Source organism: Clinocottus analis, unplaced genomic scaffold, assembly GCF_023055335.1.
Source record: "Clinocottus analis isolate CAN_PGR_092001 unplaced genomic scaffold, fCliAna1.0.p SCAF_59, whole genome shotgun sequence".
In the NCBI taxonomy this organism is placed as follows: Eukaryota; Metazoa; Chordata; class Actinopteri; order Perciformes; family Cottidae; genus Clinocottus; species Clinocottus analis.
The window spans coordinates 371629-394168 of record NW_027176217.1 but is presented as its reverse complement, the minus strand read 5'-3'; the positions used below and the strand labels follow the sequence as shown (position 1 = coordinate 394168).

General features: G+C 46.5%; 3 protein-coding genes across 4 annotated transcripts in view; 2 read left to right on the top strand and 1 right to left on the bottom strand.

The window, feature by feature from the left end:
• The window catches only part of pdia5 (protein disulfide isomerase family A, member 5), a 28691-nt gene extending 27194 nt beyond the window's left edge, over nucleotides 1–1497 (top strand). Inside the window, exons 16-17 of the mRNA XM_068602099.1 lie at nucleotides 565–699; nucleotides 1149–1497. Coding sequence (XP_068458200.1) covers nucleotides 565–699; nucleotides 1149–1229 — 216 coding nt within the window. The 3' untranslated portion in view covers nucleotides 1230–1497. The remainder of the gene's footprint in view (nucleotides 1–564; nucleotides 700–1148) is intronic.
• A 3210-nt stretch (nucleotides 1498–4707) lies between these two features.
• Nucleotides 4708–8165, top strand: sec22a (SEC22 homolog A, vesicle trafficking protein). 2 transcript variants are annotated; one of them, XR_011080074.1, is made up of 8 exons: nucleotides 4708–4743; nucleotides 5395–5602; nucleotides 5737–5900; nucleotides 6279–6452; nucleotides 6628–6746; nucleotides 7048–7113; nucleotides 7333–7800; nucleotides 7854–8165. XR_011080074.1 is itself a non-coding variant. In XM_068602070.1 (7 exons), the coding sequence occupies exons 2-7, from the start codon at nucleotides 5421–5423 to the stop codon at nucleotides 7531–7533; spliced, it is 906 nt and encodes a 301-aa protein (XP_068458171.1). In that variant the 5' UTR covers nucleotides 4708–4743; nucleotides 5395–5420; the 3' UTR covers nucleotides 7534–8164. The 2 variants fall into 2 exon arrangements, 1 of the variants encoding a protein (XP_068458171.1); XM_068602070.1 differs by having other exon boundaries at nucleotides 7333–8164.
• A 1621-nt stretch (nucleotides 8166–9786) lies between these two features.
• The window catches only part of adcy5 (adenylate cyclase 5), a 46471-nt gene continuing 33717 nt past the window's right edge, over nucleotides 9787–22540 (bottom strand). The window contains exons 6-21 of the mRNA XM_068602069.1: nucleotides 21736–21894; nucleotides 21444–21585; nucleotides 20857–20994; nucleotides 18962–18984; nucleotides 18503–18662; nucleotides 17957–18054; nucleotides 17670–17757; nucleotides 17323–17439; nucleotides 16579–16731; nucleotides 16191–16375; nucleotides 16031–16045; nucleotides 15282–15414; nucleotides 14820–15083; nucleotides 13693–13897; nucleotides 13188–13312; nucleotides 9787–11885 (exon numbers count right to left, since the gene is read on the bottom strand). Of these exons, the coding sequence (XP_068458170.1) occupies nucleotides 11757–11885; nucleotides 13188–13312; nucleotides 13693–13897; nucleotides 14820–15083; nucleotides 15282–15414; nucleotides 16031–16045; nucleotides 16191–16375; nucleotides 16579–16731; nucleotides 17323–17439; nucleotides 17670–17757; nucleotides 17957–18054; nucleotides 18503–18662; nucleotides 18962–18984; nucleotides 20857–20994; nucleotides 21444–21585; nucleotides 21736–21894 (2134 nt within the window). The 3' untranslated portion in view covers nucleotides 9787–11756. The remainder of the gene's footprint in view (nucleotides 11886–13187; nucleotides 13313–13692; nucleotides 13898–14819; nucleotides 15084–15281; nucleotides 15415–16030; nucleotides 16046–16190; nucleotides 16376–16578; nucleotides 16732–17322; nucleotides 17440–17669; nucleotides 17758–17956; nucleotides 18055–18502; nucleotides 18663–18961; nucleotides 18985–20856; nucleotides 20995–21443; nucleotides 21586–21735; nucleotides 21895–22540) is intronic.

Genomic DNA, 22540 nt, shown 5'->3' with positions numbered 1-22540 from the left:
GTGAGCTGCAGAGAAACCGCTCCGGATGTAAACTAGCAGTTTACAGGTGATGGATGCTCAGCAGCGGAGTCGTCTCTGTGTGGATTTACAGTCCTCATAAAGTTTATTTGTTCTGAAAACACAGCGAGCGCTTAAGAAACACTGAAACCATCACTAACCAAAACAATACTGATAAACACCAGCTTTGAGTTAAAATCATTGTTCAGAACAATAAAACAGAAATATAATAAAACTAAATGATCTCAGGAACCGGCTTTTAAAATGCTGTTGCAGATCTCACTCCTCTCACGACCTTCATTAAGCTACAGACGACCTTCATTAAGCTACAGACGACCTTCATTAAGCTACTGACGACCTTCATTAAGCTACAGACGGCCTTCATTAAGCTACAGACGACCTTCATTAAGCTACAGACGACCTTCATTAAACTCCACCAGGGCTTCTGTTATTGGAGAAAATGACCTCATCTTTTCTCAACATTTAACCCACATTGATGCTATGAAGAATGCTAACATGCTAACGTGAGACACTGACCATGCGTGACACTGGCTCCGCCTCCCTCAGATCGCCTACGCCGCCGTGGACTGCACCAGAGGACAGAACCAGGAGCTCTGCAAGCAGGAGGCCGTGGAGGGATACCCGACCTTCAGCCACTACAACTACGGCAAGTTTGTGGAGAAATACAACGGAGACCGCGGGGTGAGTGCTGCTGCGCTGTCTGTCTGTTAGCATGTCTGTTAGCATGTCTGTTACCATGTCTGTTACTATGTCTGTTACGCTGTATGTCTGTTACGCTGTCTGTTACTCTCTGCTACACGGTCTGTCTGTGTCTCTGTCTGTCGTAGTAGCTGATCTAGCTCAGGGGTAGCTAGCTCATAGGTGCTAGCTCAGGGGTAGCTAGCTCATAGGTGCTAGCTCAGGGGTAGCTAGCTCATAGGTGCTAACTCAGGGGTAGCTAGCTCATAGGTGCTAGCTCAGGGGCGCTAGGTGAGATGCTTGTAGGTGCTAGGTGAGCTAGCGGTACAGACGCACAGGAAATAGAAAACAGTTCCTACATGAAACCAGTAGTTCAGCCGTGTGGAACATTAAGACAGTAAGTGGGCGTGTCCTGTCTCTGTGACCTCGTCCTGACCTCTGCGTCTCCACAGGAGGCGGGCTTCATCGGGTTCATGCGCAGCCTCCGCGGCCGCGACCAGGAGAAGGTGGTCAAGAAGAAGGAGGAGCTCTGAGGTCCGGCGGCGGCGCGACACTGTGACCCTTGACCCCGGCAAGGGCCTCGACCAATCGGCACTGACGGGGCGAGACCCCACGACGACCTCGGCTGGAGGGCTGTTCTTCTTTTTTCTTTTTGTTTTAATACCGTGGCGATGACGTTTGTGACGAGCTGCAGACGGCAGGAAGCAACACGGACTGAACCGCTTCTGGTTGTTTCAGCCCCAAAACACTGTGACGACGCTGCAGCTGCGCTTATCTATGCAACACCGGGGAGGGGGGCACCCTGGGGTGGGGGCGGGTGGGGGGCGGGTGGTGGGGGGGATCAACAGCTGGAGCTGGAGGCACCACAGGGTCCATCCGGCCTTCAGGTCCACAAACAATCAAGTTCATACCCTGATGGGTTTCAGCCTCTTGTGATTATTGTAATTGTGTTTTGGGGCTTTTGCTTTAAACTGTGGCCTTTAAGATGTGAACTAACAACCTGCTGGAGGGGGGAGGGGCTTGGGGAGGGGACAAACGCCAAATATCCACCTTCACCACGCCGTGATGTCACACGGTCGCGGAGCCGCTTTGCATGATGGGTCATGAAGACGTTAATAAATAAAAACCCGCTGCAGTAATCATGGAGTCCAGACCAAATCTCCCACAATGCCCCTCTGCGTCCAGACGCCACCGGATGGCTCGACACCGAGGAGCCAACATGGCGGCCCTCCTGAGCAGTTAGGCCCCTCCCCCTTCTCCGGTTCTGTTGGTTCTGTTGGTTCTGTCGTGGTGGAAAAGGTTCTCAGGGAACGCGGAACACAACTCAAAGGGAACGGCTGGTTTCATTCCAGAATCTCTTCAGTCTCACGTCCTGATTCTGTTCGCCGCAGAACGAAGATTCAAAACCTTCACAATAAAATCAAACATTTACAAATGATTTCATGTTTTTATTTGCTTGTTGTTTTTTTGTTTTGTTGAAATGAAATGAGTTCTCTGATCCCTCGTTCTGGACTGAAGGCGTTCTCACAACCCGCCACAGAGACAAAGTACCAAAGAAGAAGATCCATAAATACTTTCATAATAAAAGACCCTGGACATGTTCCTTCCCTTCACAATAAAAGCTCTAGTCATGTTCCTCCCCTTCATAATAAAAGCTGGTCATCTTCTCCCTTTCACCATAAAAGCCCTGGACATGTTCCTCCCCTTCACAATAAAAGCCCTGGACATGTTCCTCCCCTTCACAATAAAAGCCCTGGCCAGGTTCCCTTGTGTAAAGGGTTTCAGTCCTGGGTTGTTTGGGGTGTTTCATGCTGAATGATTTAAAGTTTAAAAGCTTTCTTTGTGGAGAATCTGCATTAAATCAAATTCACAATGAAGCAACAAACTGTCGACTCAGCGTTTCTTTGCTGGAGGAAAGTTCTCTTCTCTGCAGATCCGATCTTCATCCTGATGACTCATCTGATGTTTCTGAATCTTTCTGCTTGTTGGAGTTCAGATCCAAACAAACTTGCAGTGAAACTTAATATTTATTCATGAAGTGTCGCGTTTACATTTAGCTGAAGCTTTCATCCAAAGAGATTTACATTTTTGCTTTATGCATTTATTAAGTGTCTTAAGGATGAGAGGACGTGGAGCCGGGGATCGAACCACCGACCCTATGATTGGCACGCTAACCACTGAGCCAACACTAGGGGTCATGACCTCACATCCCCACTTCCCTTTTCTTTAAGAACTACTTCCTGTTATTGACTTTGTTGATCACTTCTGTAAAAACACAAACAAACACTCGCTGTGTGTCAACGCCGGGATTCATTAAAGACGCTCGAGTCCACGGAATAAATGGACTGGAGGGCCGCTGCTTGGAGAGATAACGATTTCCTTTAGAGAGTGTGTGCGTGTGTGTGTGTGTGTGTGTGCGTGTGTGTGTGTGTGCGTGCGTGTGTGTCCTTTATGACACTATCGATCGTGCACTGAGTTACAGCTCTTCATCACAGCTCTTCATCACTCGAGCCGTGGAGGGTTTTAAAGAGCTTCTGAAAAGGAGCCAATAGAGATCTGCAGAATAATGGCCGAGTGTTCGATACCCGCCGCTTCCTCTCGGGTCTTTATTGCACGTTTGACAGTCAGGTACTTGAGATGTGACCCCCATGATGCATTGCTTCACAGGGAACAACAAACAACATCAGAGATGACCAACAAGAACTCTGATGACGAAGACTGTTGTACGTCAGGAGAGCTTCATCCTCTGTGCTTTATTATTATTTATTAATATTACGTCATTGTCACTCACTGTGAGCTCTGTGTTGTTTGTATTTGTTGTTGTTGTTTTCTTCCTGGTTCTTTAGTAAACGTGTGCCGCCAGAGAGAGAAGCTTTCAGCAGACGGCCTCCTTCAGGTCTGGAGCTCTGCAGGAATATATTTATACACATTATTAATTATTCATTTTTCATGTTATTTTAATTTGAACATTAGAATAAATCTCGGACGGAAGAAGAACAATTTGTCTTACGGCTTTTTAGGAAAAGAAGCAAAGAGAGAATGAAGAGGTGTAATTAAAATATAAGTTATGAAACTATCATGTCTATAACGTCACATTAATGAACTCATGAATATTCATAGAGCCAAGTTAGAGATAAACTGCAGGAGAGCACTGTGACAAGTTAAAGGGGAGGAGACAGTATCACTGTCTCCTCCCCTTTAACACTGCAGTGTTTTATCTCCATGATGATGTCATCATAATGTTAAGACGTTAAAGAAAACAATATTTTATTTGGACTTCAGTTAAGAATTACCTTCCTTTTTAATCTATTGCTCATATCTCTCATTAAATATGGAATATATGATTAAATAAATATATTCTTATTTCCAATTAAAATATATACAAATAGTTTGTAATTTAATTTGCTGTCATTGACAAAGTAATAAAAGCAATATCAAATATATTTTCATAAAATAAAATAAAAATCAATATCGGTCAATAATGGCGATGTAAAAAATTTCCACAAAATGAATTCTAAGAAGAGAAATTAGAGATAAATTTGCCAATTTATAGAAAGAAAAAGACTAAAGAACAAAAGAAATAACATAAATAAATATGTAGGTTACATAAATAAATATAGTATTTAGACATTTATTTCCACACAAAACATTGTAAATAAAACATTTTGCTGTTCTGGTCGTCTGGATTCATAAACAAAAACATTACGAGACGACGTTAATAAAGAAAAGTGATGAGTATGAAAATAATATCATACTCATTTTATTCTGACCCCATAAGAACAGGGACAGCATTTTATTTCATAAATTATATTTATAATTGGAAAAGGTCAAATCAAAGAGTTCTCAGCATTGTATTAACAAATAAACTACATGCGGATATAAATGGTGTTTTATTAATATTTGTTCTGTGATGCTGATGAGAGGCTTTTCTTTACCCACAATGCACCGCGACAGGACACGTCAGCACGTCCCTCTAAAGAATTCCGCTCTCCGCGCATGCGCAGAGCCGCTCCCGACAGACGTCCACATGATGCTCCTCTCGTTCAGGTGAGTCCGAAAAAAACGAACCGGACCGACGTGTCGGTTTGTTTGTTTGTTTATTTGTTTGTTTGTTTTGGTCCCTCGTCCGCGTCGCGCAGAGCAGCTATCTCTTAGCTCTTAGCTTGCTAACGCTAGCTGCCTATATACCCATAGGTAAGCATGCTAATGCTCGTTAGCTGCTAACGCTAGTTAGCCGCTATTTAAACTGACTGGTGACGTCTCATAAACACGAAGGAGAACCCGGAAGTTTAATATCATCAGGTGACTACAGGTAATTTAGCTTTTAAACACATTTCATTCTGATATCGTCACGCCCTTCTGTTCTTCTGGCAGTAAAACTGATTATTAAATATTTAATACATCGACGTTATTAATGTGGAGTCACGTGATTCCTCTGAAGCCGTAAACGTCTTCAACGTGAACCCTTCAGGGAGAGAGGAGCTGTCCATGGTGCTATCTATCTATCTATCTATCTATCTATCTATCTATCTATCTATCTATCTATCTGTCTGTCTGTCGCATCCCTGTCTGTAGCTCATGTCCATGCTGCTAATAAAAAGGTTCTTTTATCAATCAAACAATCCATGTATCGTCTATATTTAATGTATGTTTGTATATGTAAGTATTGAGCATTGGGCTTCCCATGCGCGTCCTCAGGGCTTCAGAGAGATTCCAGCTGTAAGATGTCGGCGGTGCTGTTCGCCTCGGTGGTCCGGGTCGGGGACGGCCTTCCTCTCTCCGCCTCCACCGACTACGAGCAGGACAAAGAGCTGCAGGACACCAAGAGGCAGCTGAAGGGGCTCTCCAAGAAGATGGGCCAGTTCCCCGACCGCTGCACGCTGAAGACCGGGCCCTTCAACGTCAAGTAGGTCACCTGGGAGGGCTGAATGCGGAGCCAGCGGCTCATGTGCTCATGGATGTTTTGGTGTGTGTGTGTGTGTGTGTGTGTGTGTGTGTGTGTGTGTGTGTGTGTGTGTGTGTGTGTGTGTGTGTGTCCAGCTTCACCAGCGCTCTGGGCGTCGGCTACCTGATGGTCTGCACCTCCAGCTACCCCAACGTCCTGGCCTTCTGCTTCCTGGACGAGCTGCAGAAGGAGTTCATCGTGACCTATGACCCCAAGAGGATCCAGGGCGCCGTGCGGCCGTACTCCTTCATCGAGTTCGGTGAGTCGTGGCGTTAACGTCACGCGGGAAAGCTAACGTTAGCTCGTCAGCGATGGAGATGAACCACAAACATCACAAACGTCACACTGCGTATTTTATTGATCTGCATGTATTCATAACTCTGTGGAAGGATCGAGCTGCGCTCTGCCGGCTCAAACCAAAGGCATTCTGGGAAATGTAGGAAACGACTGCAGTAAAAATACAGTTTAGAGTAAGTGTGACTTCCTGCAAACCTCTGAAGGTAACATCGCGACGCCTCTGGGCTGCTTCCTGTTTCATTCATAGCATCTAAGAGACATTTGACTGTTTGAATGCAGGAATCCAGAGTTTCAGGTAAACGACATTGAGATGACCTCCACCTTGTTGTTGTTTCCTCAGACACCTTCATCCAGAAGACGAAGCAGCGCTACAACAGCCCTCGCTCTCTCTCCACCAGGATCAATCTGGCCGACATGCAGACGGAGATCCGGCTGCGGCCGCCGTACCAGCTGAGCCCTGAGGACCTGCAGGCCGTCACCGGGGCCGCCGTGCACACGGCCTCCAAATACAAAGGTCTGCCTTTATACACACTATACACACATATGTATAGGTTATTTATATTTGTGTGTATATACTGTGTATATGTATATGTGTGTGTGTGTGTATATACACATATATATATATATATGTGTATGTATGTATGTATGTATATATATGTATGTATGTATAAGTAATATTCCCCCTGCAGCCCCGTCCCAGGTGCTGCAGCCCGTGTCGCTGGCCGGCGTGGTGTCCTGCGTGCTCTGCCTGCTGTGTGGAGGCCTCAACCTGCTGCGAGGCGTCCACGCCATCGAGAGCATCCTGCAGGTGAGCGTCTAGGACGTTGGTACGGAGACGCTCGCTGTCTTGACTTTATTGTGTTAACATTATCACACGGTGATCGTTAAAATGATCGTTAACCTGATTTATTTATTTCCTGCCATATGTCGTCCTTCTGACGTCACTAAACTATTAAACTAGACGAGAAAATTCAATTCATTTCCCCGACATAATGATGCCTCGCCGAGAGATAAAAACTCCTTTTCTTCTTCTTCTTCTTCTTCTTCTTCTTCTTCTTCTTCTTCTTCTTCTTCTTCTTCTTCTTCTTCTTCTTCTTCCCTCTCTGCAGAACGACGATGAAGACTTTAATTATGTGATCGCCTTCTTCCTCGGCACGGCAGCCTGTGTGTATCAGGTACGTGATGCTGTGTTAGAGCTGCATTCTCTCTCCTGACCACCAGGGGGCGACTCCTCTGGTTGTATAGAAGTCTATGTGAATGACTTCTCTCTGGATGTATTCAGTAAACATGAGTTTGTCTCTAGTTGTAAGTCTTGTGTGTATATAGGTGGATATATAGACATATATGTGCACAGATAACTATACGTACATAAATGTTGGTCCTCCCTCCTGCAGTGCTTCCTGTTCGCCTCCTTCTCCGTGTGGAGGAGCAGCAAGTCCTTCCTGGCCTTCGCCCTCATCTGCCTGTCCAACATGTACCTGTACGAGCTGAGGAACGTGTGGCAGGTGTTGTTCCACGTGGCCGTGGCCGCCTTCATGACGCTGCAGATCCAGCTGAGGCGGCCGCTGGGCAAAGCGCCCGACTACAACGTCTGACGGGCCGGCTTCCTTTTTCCTTTTTTATTTAAACACGACGGCCGCCGCCCGGCAGCGGACGGTCCAGGACATGCTGATCCTCCTGAGAGAGGAAGAAACCAAGAAGCAGTGCAGAGGACAGATCCCCCTCCGGTGCAGACGTGGCTCCTCCCCCTCCTGGTGCAGATGTGGCTCCTCCCCCTCCTGGTGCAGATGTGGCTCCTCCCCCTCCTGGTGCAGATGTGGCTCCTCCCCCTCCTGGTGCAGATGTGGCTCCTCCCCCTCCTGGTGCAGATGTGGCGCCTCCCCCTCCGGTGCAGATGTGGCTCCTCCCCCTCCAGTGCAGCATAGTGATGTCATGAGTCCTGCATGTGTTGCACGTCACACTTTGGATCCACATTTCTGATTGTACTACTTTTTATTTCGGAGTTTTTCTTCACCCCAGAGGGCTAAAAGCTAAGCTAAAGCTAAGCTAAGCGGCTGTGTAGGAGCATAGCATGAAAGGCCCAGTGGTCCATGCACAGCGTGGCGGTGCTCTGCAGCTCGTTGCTCTCTGTGAACTCGTGAGCGCCAGCCTGCTGCAGGACTCTGAACTCTGGTCCAGGTCTCTGTTTCAAACTATGCAACGCCCCCCCCCCCCCCCTCCTCCGTAACACCCCCCCCCCCACACACACACACCCTTTATATTTATGGTCGTGCTGGTGGATCAGTGGGATGTGGAGGCTTCTCAGTGTGTTTTGAAGCGTCTCGGTGCTGCAGGAAGAAGTTAAAGTCCTGATGTGTTTGAACTCTGAGAGAAGTGACGCAACGCTGCAGAGATCCATGATTCATGTGCTCACCGCGCCCACATGAGCTCACAGCGCCGCGTGGACCAGAACCAGAACCAGGGGAACAAGGCTGTGTTACTCCACTGCTTCTTCCTCTGAGGAGGAAACGGGTCTTTTAGACGTGTGGAACTGACAAGTTTCACGTATTATTGTGCAACTGTGTTTTTATTGAATATCAGGCTTTTTTTCTTTTGTTTTTGTTTGTTCTTTAAGTTCGCAGTCAAAGACTTAACGTGTGAAATGTAAAGCGTGAGAGTCTGCTCTGGCTCCAGGACATTAAAGACATAAAGACATAAAGACGTGTTTCATTCATGAGCAAAGAGTCCAGAAGCTTTATTTATTCACTCTAATGGTGATCATGATTATTATTATTAATATTATTAGTGGGCGAGAGCGGAGCAGCAGGAATATATAAATATATATTTTTGTATTTCACTACAAACTGAAGCTCAGTTTGAACTCGACGGCTTCAACGTTTATTTGAATTCAATCATTTGGTTTGTTCCTTAAGTTTCCCTGGAAAATAAAAATCAGATTAAAACGTAAACTCTTTGATGACATCACAAGTTATCGTCCTGAAGGAGCCGAGCACTGGTCTCATATTATATTAATTAATGAATATTAATAATAAAGCACGCAACGGTCGTGGAGATAATCAGCAGATTAGCATTTAGCTCGCCTCCCTCGTCATAAATGAAGTGATGATGAAGATGAAGGATCCATCGAGTGACGCTGCTGCCACCTGCTGGTGGATTATCTGAACATAGAATCATAATCTGGAGCTGGAATATGAAACAGACCCAGACGTCACAGCTGTGAGACATCGCAGTTTATTTGACGGTAAAAAAAAGAAGCAAAGTGTTTGGCAAGACAACAAAACCAACCTGGAGGACGGTCTCTGCTGGTCATGTGACACGGAGGCTGTGGAGCGCCAGATATGATCAATAATTCATGTTCCTGCAGGACGGCACCAGAAAACAACGTTGGGTCCATCTCACGGAGTTAGAGCAGAAAACGTTTGGACAAAATAACTAATAACAAGTTTCTCTCTGGGAACAATGTGCTGCTAATATATAAATATATATATATACACATGTCATATATGTATTATTGTTCTGATATCATAGGAAAAGGCCATAATCTTCAATGAATTCATGAGTCTAACATGTTGCCGAGTAGAAAACTTTATAAATCTTTAAACTTTTAAAAGCTATGGTAAATTATTTTGAATTTGTATTATTGAAAAATATTTTTTTTCTTCTTAATTCTGACTCAATAATAATAATATAATTTATAAAATGGAAAAAGCAAAATTATTTTTATAAATTGCTCTTAAATGTAACTTTTTAAAGTCCAGCAGGAGCTCTGATTGGCATATGAGATATATGTATATATATATATATATATATATATATATATATATATATATATATATATATATATATATATATATATATATATATATATATGTGTGTGTGTGTGTCTAATTGTCTTTTTTTTCTATTTTAGGTTTTTAACGTCGTGTAAAACTGTAATTTTGGGACATAATGTGTATTAAACATTAAAGATAAAAGCGGTTTCAGTAGCTTTTACTTCAACTGAACGTTTTTATCTGAAGAAACAAAGAGAAACTTGATGAAAACTTTGACAAAAAAAAAAAAAAGTCCAGATGTTTACTGACTGGTTCAGTGACTGGTTCACTGACTGGTTCACTGACTGGTTCACTGACTGGTTCACTGACTGGTTCACTGACTGGTTTCTGTGACTGGGCCAGGACAAACAGAGCCAGCTGTCTGATGTGGAGACAAGGAGACGAGAGGATCGCTGAAGGAAACAGAACGAGCAGCAGACCAGAGACACGTTGGGCTCGCGGCCCGTCAGCAGGATGGAGAGTTCATGTAAAGGCCTCGTCGGAGAGCGTCGGACATTCATTGGGTCGTACCATCTGATTGAGCAAGGGGGGGGCGATCGCTTCGTCCTCTCGTCGGCCTTCCTGCAGATCGAAAACCGCTCGATTTGGGGACAAGGAAAGAGCGGGAAAAAAGCGGTGAGAGGGGTCTGCGTGTGAGCTAAGCGGTACATTAGCTGTGGCGCTACGCTAACAGCAGGACCTCTGACATCCCATCATGAGGGTGATACAGTAATGCACGTCTGAATACACGTCGGTGTTCGTAGAGAGCTCTCTAATATATTAATGTACAAAATATAGAATCAGAAAATATCTGACAGGGTTTGGTGTGTTTAAGTCAAAATACAAAATGTCGAAGATTAGAAAAAGCTCTTCTTTGACATCCTCCTTTGTGGTTGTGTGTTTGTACGCTGACGATACCGCCATCTTCCTTTATGACGATACCGCCATCTTCCTTTATCAGGATACCGCCATCTTCCTTTATGACGATACCGCCATCTTCCTTTATGACGATACCGCCATCTTCCTTTTTCAGGATACCGCCATCTTCCTTTATGACGATACCGCCATCTTCCTTTTTCAGGATACCGCCATCTTCCTTTATCAGGATACCGCCATCTTCCTTTATCAGGATACCGCCATCTTCCTTTTTCAGGATACCGCCATCTTCCTTTATGACGATACCGCCATCTTCCTTTATCAGGATACCGCCATCTTCCTTTATCAGGATACCGCCATCTTCCTTTATGACGATACCGCCATCTTCCTTTGTGACGATACCGCCATCTTCCTTTATCAGGATACCGCCATCTTCCTTTTTCAGGATACCGCCATCTTCCTTTATCAGGATACCGCCATCTTCCTTCATGACGATACCGCCATCTTCCTTTGTGACAATACCGCCATCTTCCTCTGCTTCAATACTGCTGCCTTCCTAAGTGACGATACCGCAGCGTTCAGGAGTGACTTTACGCGTCCGGCGAGAAGGTTTTCCTCTCGTTCGTACAAAATGAACTCGTCTCTGAGGGACTTTGGAGACGAGGACGGAGAGTTCCTTCAGGGATTCGTAACGTGTACCACGACCACACGGACAAACAAGGTGTGTTTCAACACACGCACATTAAATCATAAACACACACAGCTCTACTTCAGCAGAGAGGAGGCGGCTTCAGGCCGCGTTTGTCCGCTTGAAGCCTCTGAAAAATCTGATGGAAGCAAAGCTCATTTCTTCGAGAGCGTTTCCTTCCACTTCGGGACAAAGAGGCAACAACGTCTGTCTGCTCGCTCCGATCGGACATCTTTGGTCTCAGGTTCAGGCCGGCGGGTTGCCCCCCCCCCCCCCCCGCGGGCTGAGCTGTGGGAGGAGTCTCCTCATGCGTCCTCAATGTGGCCTCAAGTTTAAGAAAGGACTCGGCCGCGGGAGAAGTCCGTCTCCGTGAGCGGCCAGAGGTCCGTCGGAGGCCCCTCCCCCCCGGTGAGTCCATCCCTCACGGAGCGGAGGTCAGAGGTTAACTGCTCGGGGGTCCACTGGTGAGGAAGTAGGTCATCATCTCTCCTTTGCCCTTGACCGTGACCAGACCTCGGTATTCCAGTGTGTAGTTGTAGGAGCTCAGCACCTGGTACATGTCCGCCGTCACCTGAGGGCGGGGCAAGAGGGTGGAGCAAGATGGAGGGACAAGATGGAGGGACAAGATGGAGGGACAAGATGGAGGGCCAGAGTGAGGAACAGTGAGTTTTCTTTGCTTCACCTCATTTGTCAACATGTATTATCTCTATAATACAGCAGTGATGCCTCTAGTGGACACCAGGAGAACAACATGTATTATCTCTATAATACAGCAGTGATGCCTCTAGTGGACACCAGGAGAACAACATGTATTATCTCTATAATACAGCAGTGATGCCTCTAGTGGACACCAGGAGAACAACATGTATTATCTCTATAATACAGCAGTGATGCCTCTAGTGGACACCAGGAGAACAACATGTATTATCTCTATAATACAGCAGTGATGCCTCTAGTGGACACCAGGAGAACAACATGTATTATCTCTATAATACAGCAGTGATGCCCCTAGTGGACACCAGGAGAACAGCATGTATTATCTCTGTACAGCAGTGATGCCCCTAGTGGACACCAGGAGAACAGCATGTATTATCTCTATAATACAGCAGTGATGCCCCTAGTGGACACCAGGAGAACAACATGTATTATCTCTGTAATACAGCAGTGATGCCCCTAGTGGACACCAGGAGAACAACATGTATTATCTCTATAATACAGCAGTGATGCCTCTAGTGGACACCAGGAGAACAGCATGTATTATCTCTATAATACAGCAGTGATGCCCCTAGTGGACACCAGGAGAACAGCATGTCGTGTGTGAGGTGTTTTCAGCGGAGGAGAAGCTCTTAGAACCCAGCGGGTTCTGGTCTGCATGGTTCTGGTCTGCATGGTTCTGTCTGCAGGTTCTCTGCTGGTCGCTGCTCCATCAGGACGCTCTGGTGCGTGTTTGCTTTTCTCAGAAGATGAAATTAAAGCTTCTGTCTGAGTTCAAAGCAGCTTGGAAGTTATTAATATTTAATGAGTTCACATCTGACGGAGCAAAACCAATATGAACGTTTTTAATTAACATTCTTTGAATTGAATAGGCATTTATTTTTTCTATTTCTTAATCCAGCCGCCAGCGCCACGACAACGAGGTCAAGAATGTGCATGAACTCTAAAAAGACTTCAGACTATTAATACTATTTATTTATAACACTTTGTTTTCTCTTGTGATGTCTCGAGTTTGCTGCTGTATTGAATATTGATGAGTATTGATGAGTATTGGTGAGTATTGATCAGTACTGGTGAGTATTGATCAGTACTGGTGAGTATTGATCAGTACTGGTGAGTATTGATCAGTACTGGTGAGGAGCAGAACGTGCAGCGTCACCTGGATCCTCTCCGGCACGCCGGTGCTGTCCATGCGGCTCGCCACGTTCACCGTGTTGCCCCAGATGTCGTACTGAGGCTTCCGGGCGCCGATGACGCCGGCGACCACGGGGCCGATGTTGAGACCTGAGAGCCACAGAGGTCAGGGGTCAGAGAGAGGTCAGAGGTCAGAGAGGTCAGGGGTCAGTGAGGTCACAGGTCAGAGAGGTCAGAGGTCAGAGAGGTCAGGGGTCAGACTTCATGCTCAATACCTGCTTTCACTTCATCAAATCATCAAAGTCAGGTCCTTCTCATTCACAGAGGTCGTACACATGCTGACCAGTGGACTTACATGACGTTTAAACACATTTCCAAGACTTTAAACTATATTTTCATGAGCAAGCGTGAAGTGAAATCTGTGTGTGAACATGGAAAAGTGATAAACTGGGAACAAGCATTTCTAAACTCCAGGCCCGCTCCAGGGTCCAGACTGCAGGAACCTGCCAGTCTGAACCGCTCCTTCTCACCTATCTTCATCTTGAAGTTGTTGAAGGAGTGCTCGTTGATGTACTTCATCTGGTCCATCATCCTCATGGCGTAGTCCGCCAGCGCGCGGATGTGCGAGCGGCCGGCCTTGTCGTAGGTGGAGTCGTTGAGGCCGGAGGCCGCCATGTAGGTGGAGCCGATGGTCTTGATCTTCTCCAGCTGGCGGAACTGATCCTCACTGATGATCTGGAGGGAAACGAGTCCGACTGTTATTCATCCATGCAAATATACATGTATATCTATATATGTATGTATACATGTATATGTATGGGTATATGTATGGATATATACATCTATATGTGTATGTATGGATATATACATCTATATGTGTATGTATGGATATATACATCTATATGTGTATGTATGGATATATACATCTATATGTGTATGTATGGATATATACATCTATATGTATATGTATGGATATATACATCTATATGTGTATGTATGGATATATACATCTATATGTGTATGTATGGATATATACATCTATATGTGTATGTATGGGTATATACATCTATATGTATATGTATGGGTATATACATCTATATGTGTATGTATGGATATATACATCTATATGTATATGTATGGGTATATACATCTATATATACAACCGGAGCGTCTTCAGTTATGATTCTCTGACGTTTAGCTTTGACAGACCAGAGGAATACGTTCAGATTTCTTTGCTTTCCTAAATGTTCGGGATCCAAGGAGAACGCATTCTTAATTTGTGAACCATATTTTACCAAATATTTGCATATTTTCTATTTTTGAAAGATGTCTCTAACTATTGCACGGTGTGTCTTGGCATGGAAAGGCCCTGTACTGCACGTGTGACGCACGTCTCTGAGTGACTCAGCTGTTCTTTGTTTGGGAGGCGAGAGGGAGACCTGAACCTTTCTAGAGACGTCTAAAGCCTGCATTTAATCCATATGTTGGTTTATAAATATTGTGTAACTGCAGACAGGGTCCAGAAGCTGCAGCTCTGCAGTCGGTGCAGAGCAGAGCGGACATGAAAGAGAGCGACTCCTGGACTTAAAGGGCTCTGGGTGAGTCTCAGACTGGATGCTCATCCCTGCAGCGGTCGTGTGTCCGTGCAGCGTCTCGCCTCGTCGAAGTCGGCGATGATCTCGTTGAGCAGCCGCAGACACTCCACGCCCTCGTTGTTGGCCTCCAGCTCCACGTAGAACTCGGAGAAGTTGCTGATGCTGGCGAACATGACCGCCACGCACTCGCACGACTGGTAGTAGAGCTCGTCGTTGCGGCGCTCGCGCTGCAGGAAGTGGGCGGCCACGTCTTTGGGCAGGATGTTGTGCAGCAGGCGGCGGTTGTAGGCCTGCAGCTCCTCCATCTCCTCCTTCTCCTCCGTGGCCTGTCGGGGGAACCGGTGCAGGAAGCAGACGTTAAAACATGGGGAAATAAAACATGGCGTCATGTTGGGGACAGATGCTGCTGCTGCTGCAGAGGACGAGCCCAACGGCTGCTGATGCTGCAGCTCCATCATCCACACACACACACACACACACACACACACACACACACACACACACACACACACACACACACACACCTGCAGCTTCCAGAGGAAGTCCAGTCTGGCTGTAGACTCCACCTGCTGGGCGTGAAGGTAGAGAGCCAGAACGAAGACGGTGATGACCACCGGGGTCACGATCTTCAGAGGAACCTTAGTGTCCACGTCACAGCTGGAGGTCAGCACACACACACACACACACACACACCCACACACACACACACACACACACACACCCACACACACACACACACACACACACACACACCCACACACACATACACACACACACACACACACACACACACACACACACACACATAAGGTTTTCAGTCCTACAGAATAAGGATGAACTCTGCTGAAGCACGGTGACACAATAAATCTAAACATTAGCTCATTAGCGTTAGCATCTGTTGCCTGCAGCTCATTAGAGTCAGATAATGATGCCGCTAGTTAATGAGGTGATGAAGGTGATGATGCTGCTAGTTAATGAGGTGATGAAGGTGATGATGCTGCTAGTTAATGAGGTGATGAAGGTGATGATGCTGCTAGTTAATGAGGTGATGAAGGTGATGATGCTGCTAGTTAATGAGGTGATGAAGGTGATGATGCTGCTAGTTAATGAGGTGATGAAGGTGATGATGCTGCTAGTTAATGAGGTGATCAAGGTGATGATGCTGCTAGTTAATGAGGTGATGAAGGTGATGATGCTGCTAGTTAATGAGGTGATCAAGGTGATGATGCTGCTAGTTAATGAGGTGATGAAGGTGATGAAGGTGAGTTCTCACCTTGTCACATTCTGCCTGCGAAGGGGAGGAACAGAGGAGAGACAATCAGCTGTTAGAACATCTGCACAGGGTCAAAGATTACACACACACACACACACACACACACACACACACACACACACACACACACACACACTCTCTCTCTCTCTCTCTCTCTCACCCGGGCCCGATGGCGTTGGCCGTCACCAGCAGGTCCTGGTTGTCGAACAGGCTGACTTTGGGGACCTGCATGACGAGCAGGTACAGCAGCTCGATGAAGAGCATGAGGAAGAGTTTCCCCATGCTGCTGATCTGCAGGAACACGGAGCAGGCCAGCAGGCTGAGCAGCACGCAGGACGAGAAGTACTGCGGACAAGGACCAGGGTCAAGGTCAAGGACCAGGGTCAAGGTCAAGCATAAGCACCAGGGTCAAGGTCCTGGTCCTTGGCGAGGGCCAAGGACCAGGACCAGGACCAGGGTCAAGGTCAAGGACCAGGGTCAAGGACCAGGACCACACAAATAAAACCCTGTGAAGCGAAAGCAACCCGGAGAACAGGGCGCACCTGTACCTCAGGTAGGCTGCAGAAGAGGGCGTCGCCCACGCAGGGCCCGGGCTGCGAGTCCAGGCTGTAGTTGAGCAGCCGGGCGTGGCAGGCCGTCGCCACGCTGACGTTCAGCTGCGCCCGGATGCAGCGCCGCAGGTCCAGGCTGCTGCAGGTGAACTGCAGGGGTCAAAGGTCACGAGGACGCATCAGAGGGGTCAAAGGTCACGAGGACACGTCAGAGGGGTCAAAGGTCACGTCAGAGGGGTCAACGGTCACAGGGACACATCAGAGGGGTCAAAGGTCACAAGGACACGTCAGAGGGGTCAAAGGTCAGGAGGTCACGTCAGAGGGGTCAAAGGTCACAGGGACACACCAGAGGGGTCAAAGGTCACGTAGGAGGGGTCAAAGGTCACATGGACACGTCAGAGGGGTCAAAGGTCAGGAGGACACGTCAGAGGGGTCAAAGGTCACATCAGAGGGGTCAAAGGTCACGAGGATATAGATATAAACATTTCTATAGATGCCTGTATGTATGCTGCTGATATTTTGAGCCTCTTTCTATTAAAAGCAGATTCAATATTTATAACTCAGAGTAAATGAACTCATGAACACATGAATAATACACATTTACAGGACTTTTAAACAACTCTAGGGATTATATTTTTTCAAGGACTTTTTTTCAAGGGCTTTTCCAGGCCTGGAAGTAGGCCTGAAACTTTTCCAGGTTCTCCATTCAAACATCTGTGTGGTGGATTCAGCCGAACTCACGATGTTGATGAAGGCAGAGAGGAAGACCACGATGATGGTGAAGACGCCCACCAGCGTGCTGTTCAGTCTGGACTGGACGATCCTCCTGGAGAGGCTCTGCAGGGGGGCGGGGCAGAGCTGGGAGGGGGGCGGGGCATGTGATCAATAAACACCCTGCAGCCTCCTGATTGGACGAGGCAGACGCTTTACAGGAAGCCGTGAAGAAGAGCTTTTAGACCACGAAACAATGACGTTACCTACAGTTACGGTTTATTAACCTCACTGATGGATCGATCGATCGATTGATTGGTGCACTGAGATGTAATCAGTGTCTTTTTAATCAGTGAGCAGCAGCACTCTGTTCTCACCCCGTAGCAGCAGTACACCGTGGAGACCACCATGACGGCCATCAGCACCACGAGGCAGGACGAGAAGAAGCCGACCATCACGCCGGAGCTGCAGAACAAAGAGAACATGATATTATTATATTATGAACAACCACACAGGTTATACTCAGGTTATAATATGTATTAATTATAGATGATCACACAGTGAATATGCACTTTCTCCTGTGTCCAGCCCGCTACTCAAATACCCATAATGCATCATTTTAAATCAAGTCCCCTCGTTGTTTAGTCGGATGGCGTCGACTCACGTTGGAACGATGACGATCTGGATGCAGCAGATGAAGAGAAACACGAGCGAGGCGCAGGACACGTAGGCCCCGAACCGAGAGTCCACCTGCCTGGAGTACTGAGGGGGAGGAGCCACAGTTAGTGAGGAGCACTGAGGGGGAGGAGCCACAGTTAGTGAGGAACACTGAGGGGGAGGAGCCACAGTTAGTGAGGAGCACTGAGGGGGAGGAGCCACAGTTAGTGAGGAACACTGAGGGGGAGGAGCCACAGTTAGTGAGGAACACTGAGGGGGAGGAGCCACGGTTAGTGAGGAGCACTGAGGGGGAGGAGCCACAGTTAGTGAGGAGCACTGAGGGGGAGGAGCCACAGTTAGTGAGGAGCACTGAGGGGGAGGAGCTACAGTTAGTGAGGAGCACTGAGGGGGAGGAGCCACAGTTAGTGAGGAGCACTGAGGGGGAGATTATGTGTGTGTGTGTGTGTGTGTGTGTGTGTGTGTGTGTGTGTGTGTGTGTGTGTGTGTGTGTGTGTGTGTGTGTGTATATAAATATGTACGTGTGTGTCCTCACCTTCTTCTCCAGGTCCGGCTCCCTGAAGGTGAGCAGGAACTTCTTCACGTGTTCTGAGCGCAGGCGGTCGATGCTCCGGGCGTCGATGGCGCGGCCGAGGAACTCGTCCACCTCGTCCTCCGGGTTCAGGTTCTCCGCAGCGTTCCTGAAACTGAAATGCCTGATGACAGAGATGAGAGCCTCGTGACTCATTCAAACCTTCAGATCCAACAGCCGATCACTGACGATCAATACTCTGACTGCTTCAACTACACTCAAATATTCATCGATTCTGGGGTTATTTTGGTCTTTATTACAATTTAAACAAATATTACATACAACTATAGTATGTATTTGTGCATATATATATATATATATATATATATATTCACAACAACAACAGGAAGCAGATACTAGGCAACAGGAAGCAGTCACTAGGAGACAGGAAGCAGTCACTAGGAACAGGAAGCAGTCACTCACTTGTCTTTGGGGTCTTCAAATCCCTAAAAGAAAAGAGAGAAAGTGTTTTTTAAGGTTTATTTTGTACTTTAATGAAAAAGTCATTATTTTTTAGGTGAAATTAAAAACAATGAACATTAAGCAAACTACTATTATTATTATTATTATTATTATTATTATTATTACTACTATTATTATTGTTATTATTATTATTATTTGTCTTTCTATTCCCACATAGAATGTGCAGAACGACCCTGAAGCAGAACGATGTCGGGTGTGAGGGTACAGTATGTGCCGGCAGTGGGCGGGGCCTCGTGGGGATGGCGTGCTCCGCCATGTTGCTTCCTGCGGTGACCTCATGCCTTCACAGTGTGGTCATGTGACGTGAGTCTCAGTACGCACGAGCGTCCACGCAGAGACGCTGCAGCAGAGGAAGACGAGGCGGCGTTGGCTTCATCTAACCGACAGATCCTGATATGTGCACAACTAAAAGTGACAATTTAAATTGAAAAAAGTTTGAAGCAAAATATAAAAATCTGAAATAAATCAATATACAATAAAAAAAATTTAAAAAAATAAAGAGGAAAAATAAATAATAAAAGTTTGATTGTTTAAAAATGTAAAAAAATGTTGGAGTTCGCTTGAAATATGAAAAAAAAAAAAAAATTTAAATATGTTTTTTTAAATACCACCAAACAATTTTTTCTCTTTTTTAAAAAAATGTTTGCTTTCAGTTTTTATTTTGATACTTTCGTTTTTTTTTTTTTTTTATCTGCGTCCCTCTGCACAGGGCGTACACCATCCCTCTGACTTCTGCAGAATCGGAACAGGACCGGCTCAGCAGAACCGGGTCTGCAGAACCGGGTCCGCTCGTCGGTCTCGCGGGTGTCAACGATGGTGAATCTGGTATTTGGACTCACGATGCCCTCCTGCGGGGTCGTTGACCTTCATGTGACCTCTGGAGGGTTTTCCTGGACGTGAGCGGATCTGAAAGGAGGGATGTTGTACTCACACTGGACGCTGGAGGTCGATCCTGCGAGGGGACTATAACTGTGATGTCATCAGGAGCTGAGCGAGGGACTGTTTCTATAACTGTGATGTCATCAGGAGGTGAGCGAGGGACTGTTTCTATAACTGTGATGTCATCAGGAGGTGAGTGAGGGACTGTTTCTATAACTGTGATGTCATCAGGAGGTGAGTGAGGGACTGTTTCTATAACTGTGATGTCATCAGGAGCTGAGTGAGGGACTGTTTCTATAACTGTGATGTCATCAGGAGGCGTTTCCTGATGAAGCAGGTTGTGAGGTCCTGCTCTGGGTTTTTCTTTTGGTACTTTCAATGAGCTTTGATGCATATTTTGTATGTGTTTTGTATGCATGTTATGTTTCATGGTATAGCTTTTGGGATCAGTTTAAAAAAAATAAATATTTTGGTCTTTTAATGTTGTTATATTTAGTAAATGTGTTTAATTTCAGCTTTTATCTTTCTCAGGGATGAAGGTCATGAGATGGTTTTGATGGTTCTGCTCTTTTAAAGTGTTTCATTGTGTCTTGTTTCTTTGACAGGACACAGTGACGCTCAGGTTACGTTTCAATAACAAGACTCAACTCCAGGTGACGCTAAGCAGTGCTCTGGCGCCCTCTGGTGGACACACAGAGCGCTGCACCTAGCTTCTGCACGTAGCTTCTGCACCTAGCTACTGCACGTAGCATCTGCTGAAGCTAACCATCATCAATCAATCTGATTAGTGCATTGATGATTGATTATTATAGTTTATTTTAACAACAAATATTATTTTAATTTAACAAATATGTGTCTTTTTGGCTTCAAAGAAAGACAGAAACTTCTGGTCATGAATCATATTCAGCTCCATCTGGGTGGACAGAATAATAGAAACGCCCCCTCCTCTTCCTCACCATCCTCTTCATCTCCTTGGACACCTGGTTGCCTCCCAGGTGGTTGTAGAACGGCCGGTCGGTCCAGTGGCCGCTGTGATGCGTCACCGAGTTCGTCCTCTGACGGTTCATCTTAGCGATCAACGCCTTCTCCTCTTTCTGAGAGAGAGAGAGAGAGAGAGAGAGAGAGAGAGAGAGAGAGAGAGAGAGAGAGACAGAGAGAGAGAGACAGAGAGAGAGAGAGAGAGAGAGAGAGAGAGAGAGAGAGAGAGAGAGAGAGAGGGAAAGAGAGAGAGAGAGAGAGACACCAGAGATATGAGAGTCCACGGTGCAGTTAGGGGGCGTGTCTACGCTGCAGTAAGGGGCGTGTCCACGCTGCAGTAAGGGGCGTGTCCACGCTGCAGTAAGGGGCGTGTCCACGCTGCAGTAAGGGGCGTGTCCACGCTGCGGTAAGGGGCGTGTCCACGCTGCAGTAAGGGGCGTGTCCACGCTGCAGTAAGGGGCGTGTCCACGCTGCAGTAAGGGGCGTGTCCACGCTGCAGTAAGGGGCGTGTCCACGCTGCAGTAAGGGGCGTGTCCACGCTGCAGTAAGGGGCGTGTGCTCGTACCCTCTTCTGACTGCAGTCCACAATGAGGTAGGTTTCTATGTTGTGTGTCTTCAGGTAGGCGTTTCTCTCCCCTCCGGCGCCGTCCTCCACGTCGTAGTCCCCGTTCAGGTAGTTCAGTGTTGCCTTGGTGATGTGGATGCGCCTGGAAACGACAAACACGCCAATGTTTTAGCCGCCGCCGCACGTTGGAACCCTGCAGCTCTCTGAGAGAGAGAGAGAGAGAGAGAGAGAGAGAGAGAGAGAGAGAGAGAGAGAGAGAGAGAGAGAGAGAGAGAGAGAGAGAGAGACCGACCCCGCCTGGCCGCCGGCCTCCATCTGATTGGCCAGCGTGACGTCGTTGGACCAGACGTCAAACTGCCACTTCCTGAGTCCCAGCACGCCGCAGTGCACGCGGCCGCTGTGGATGCCCACACGCATGTTCACGTTCACGCCCGTCACCTCCCGGACCAGCCTGCAGGACACACGGGGCACGCCCAGACAGGTACACGACTTTAAACACTATGACACGACTTTAAACACTATGACACGACTTTAAACACTATAACACGACTTTAAACACTATGACATGACTTTAAACACCATGACTTTAAACACTATGACACGACTTTAAACACTATAACACGACTTTAAACACTATGACATGACTTTAAACACTATGACATGACTTTAAACACTATAACACAACTCTAAACACTTTAGTATGACTTTAAACTACATTTACTTGGCGTTTACTACACTTTGGGCTTTTTTTTTTTTTCAAGGACTTTTCCAGGCCTTGAAATGACCTTTTTAAAACTCCAGGCTGTTCCAGGTTTTCCATGAGCTCAAGAGCCCCGTATATGCAGTATTGGTTCATACATCATCTTTATGGTTATGATGTGTCCTGTTGCACTTATTAAAGTATTCTTCATCTTTTCATAAACAAAACTAAATTGTTTCCTGTGAACTTTATTTTGAAGGAGCTGCATTAACGTGACGAGCAGAGCGCCGCAGGACCTTTTACTTTGAACACGCTCATCAAATGCAACATTATTGGAGAATAAAGGAAAGTTAAAACTATAGAAACATCCAGTCAAAACTATACAACGATAACAGAG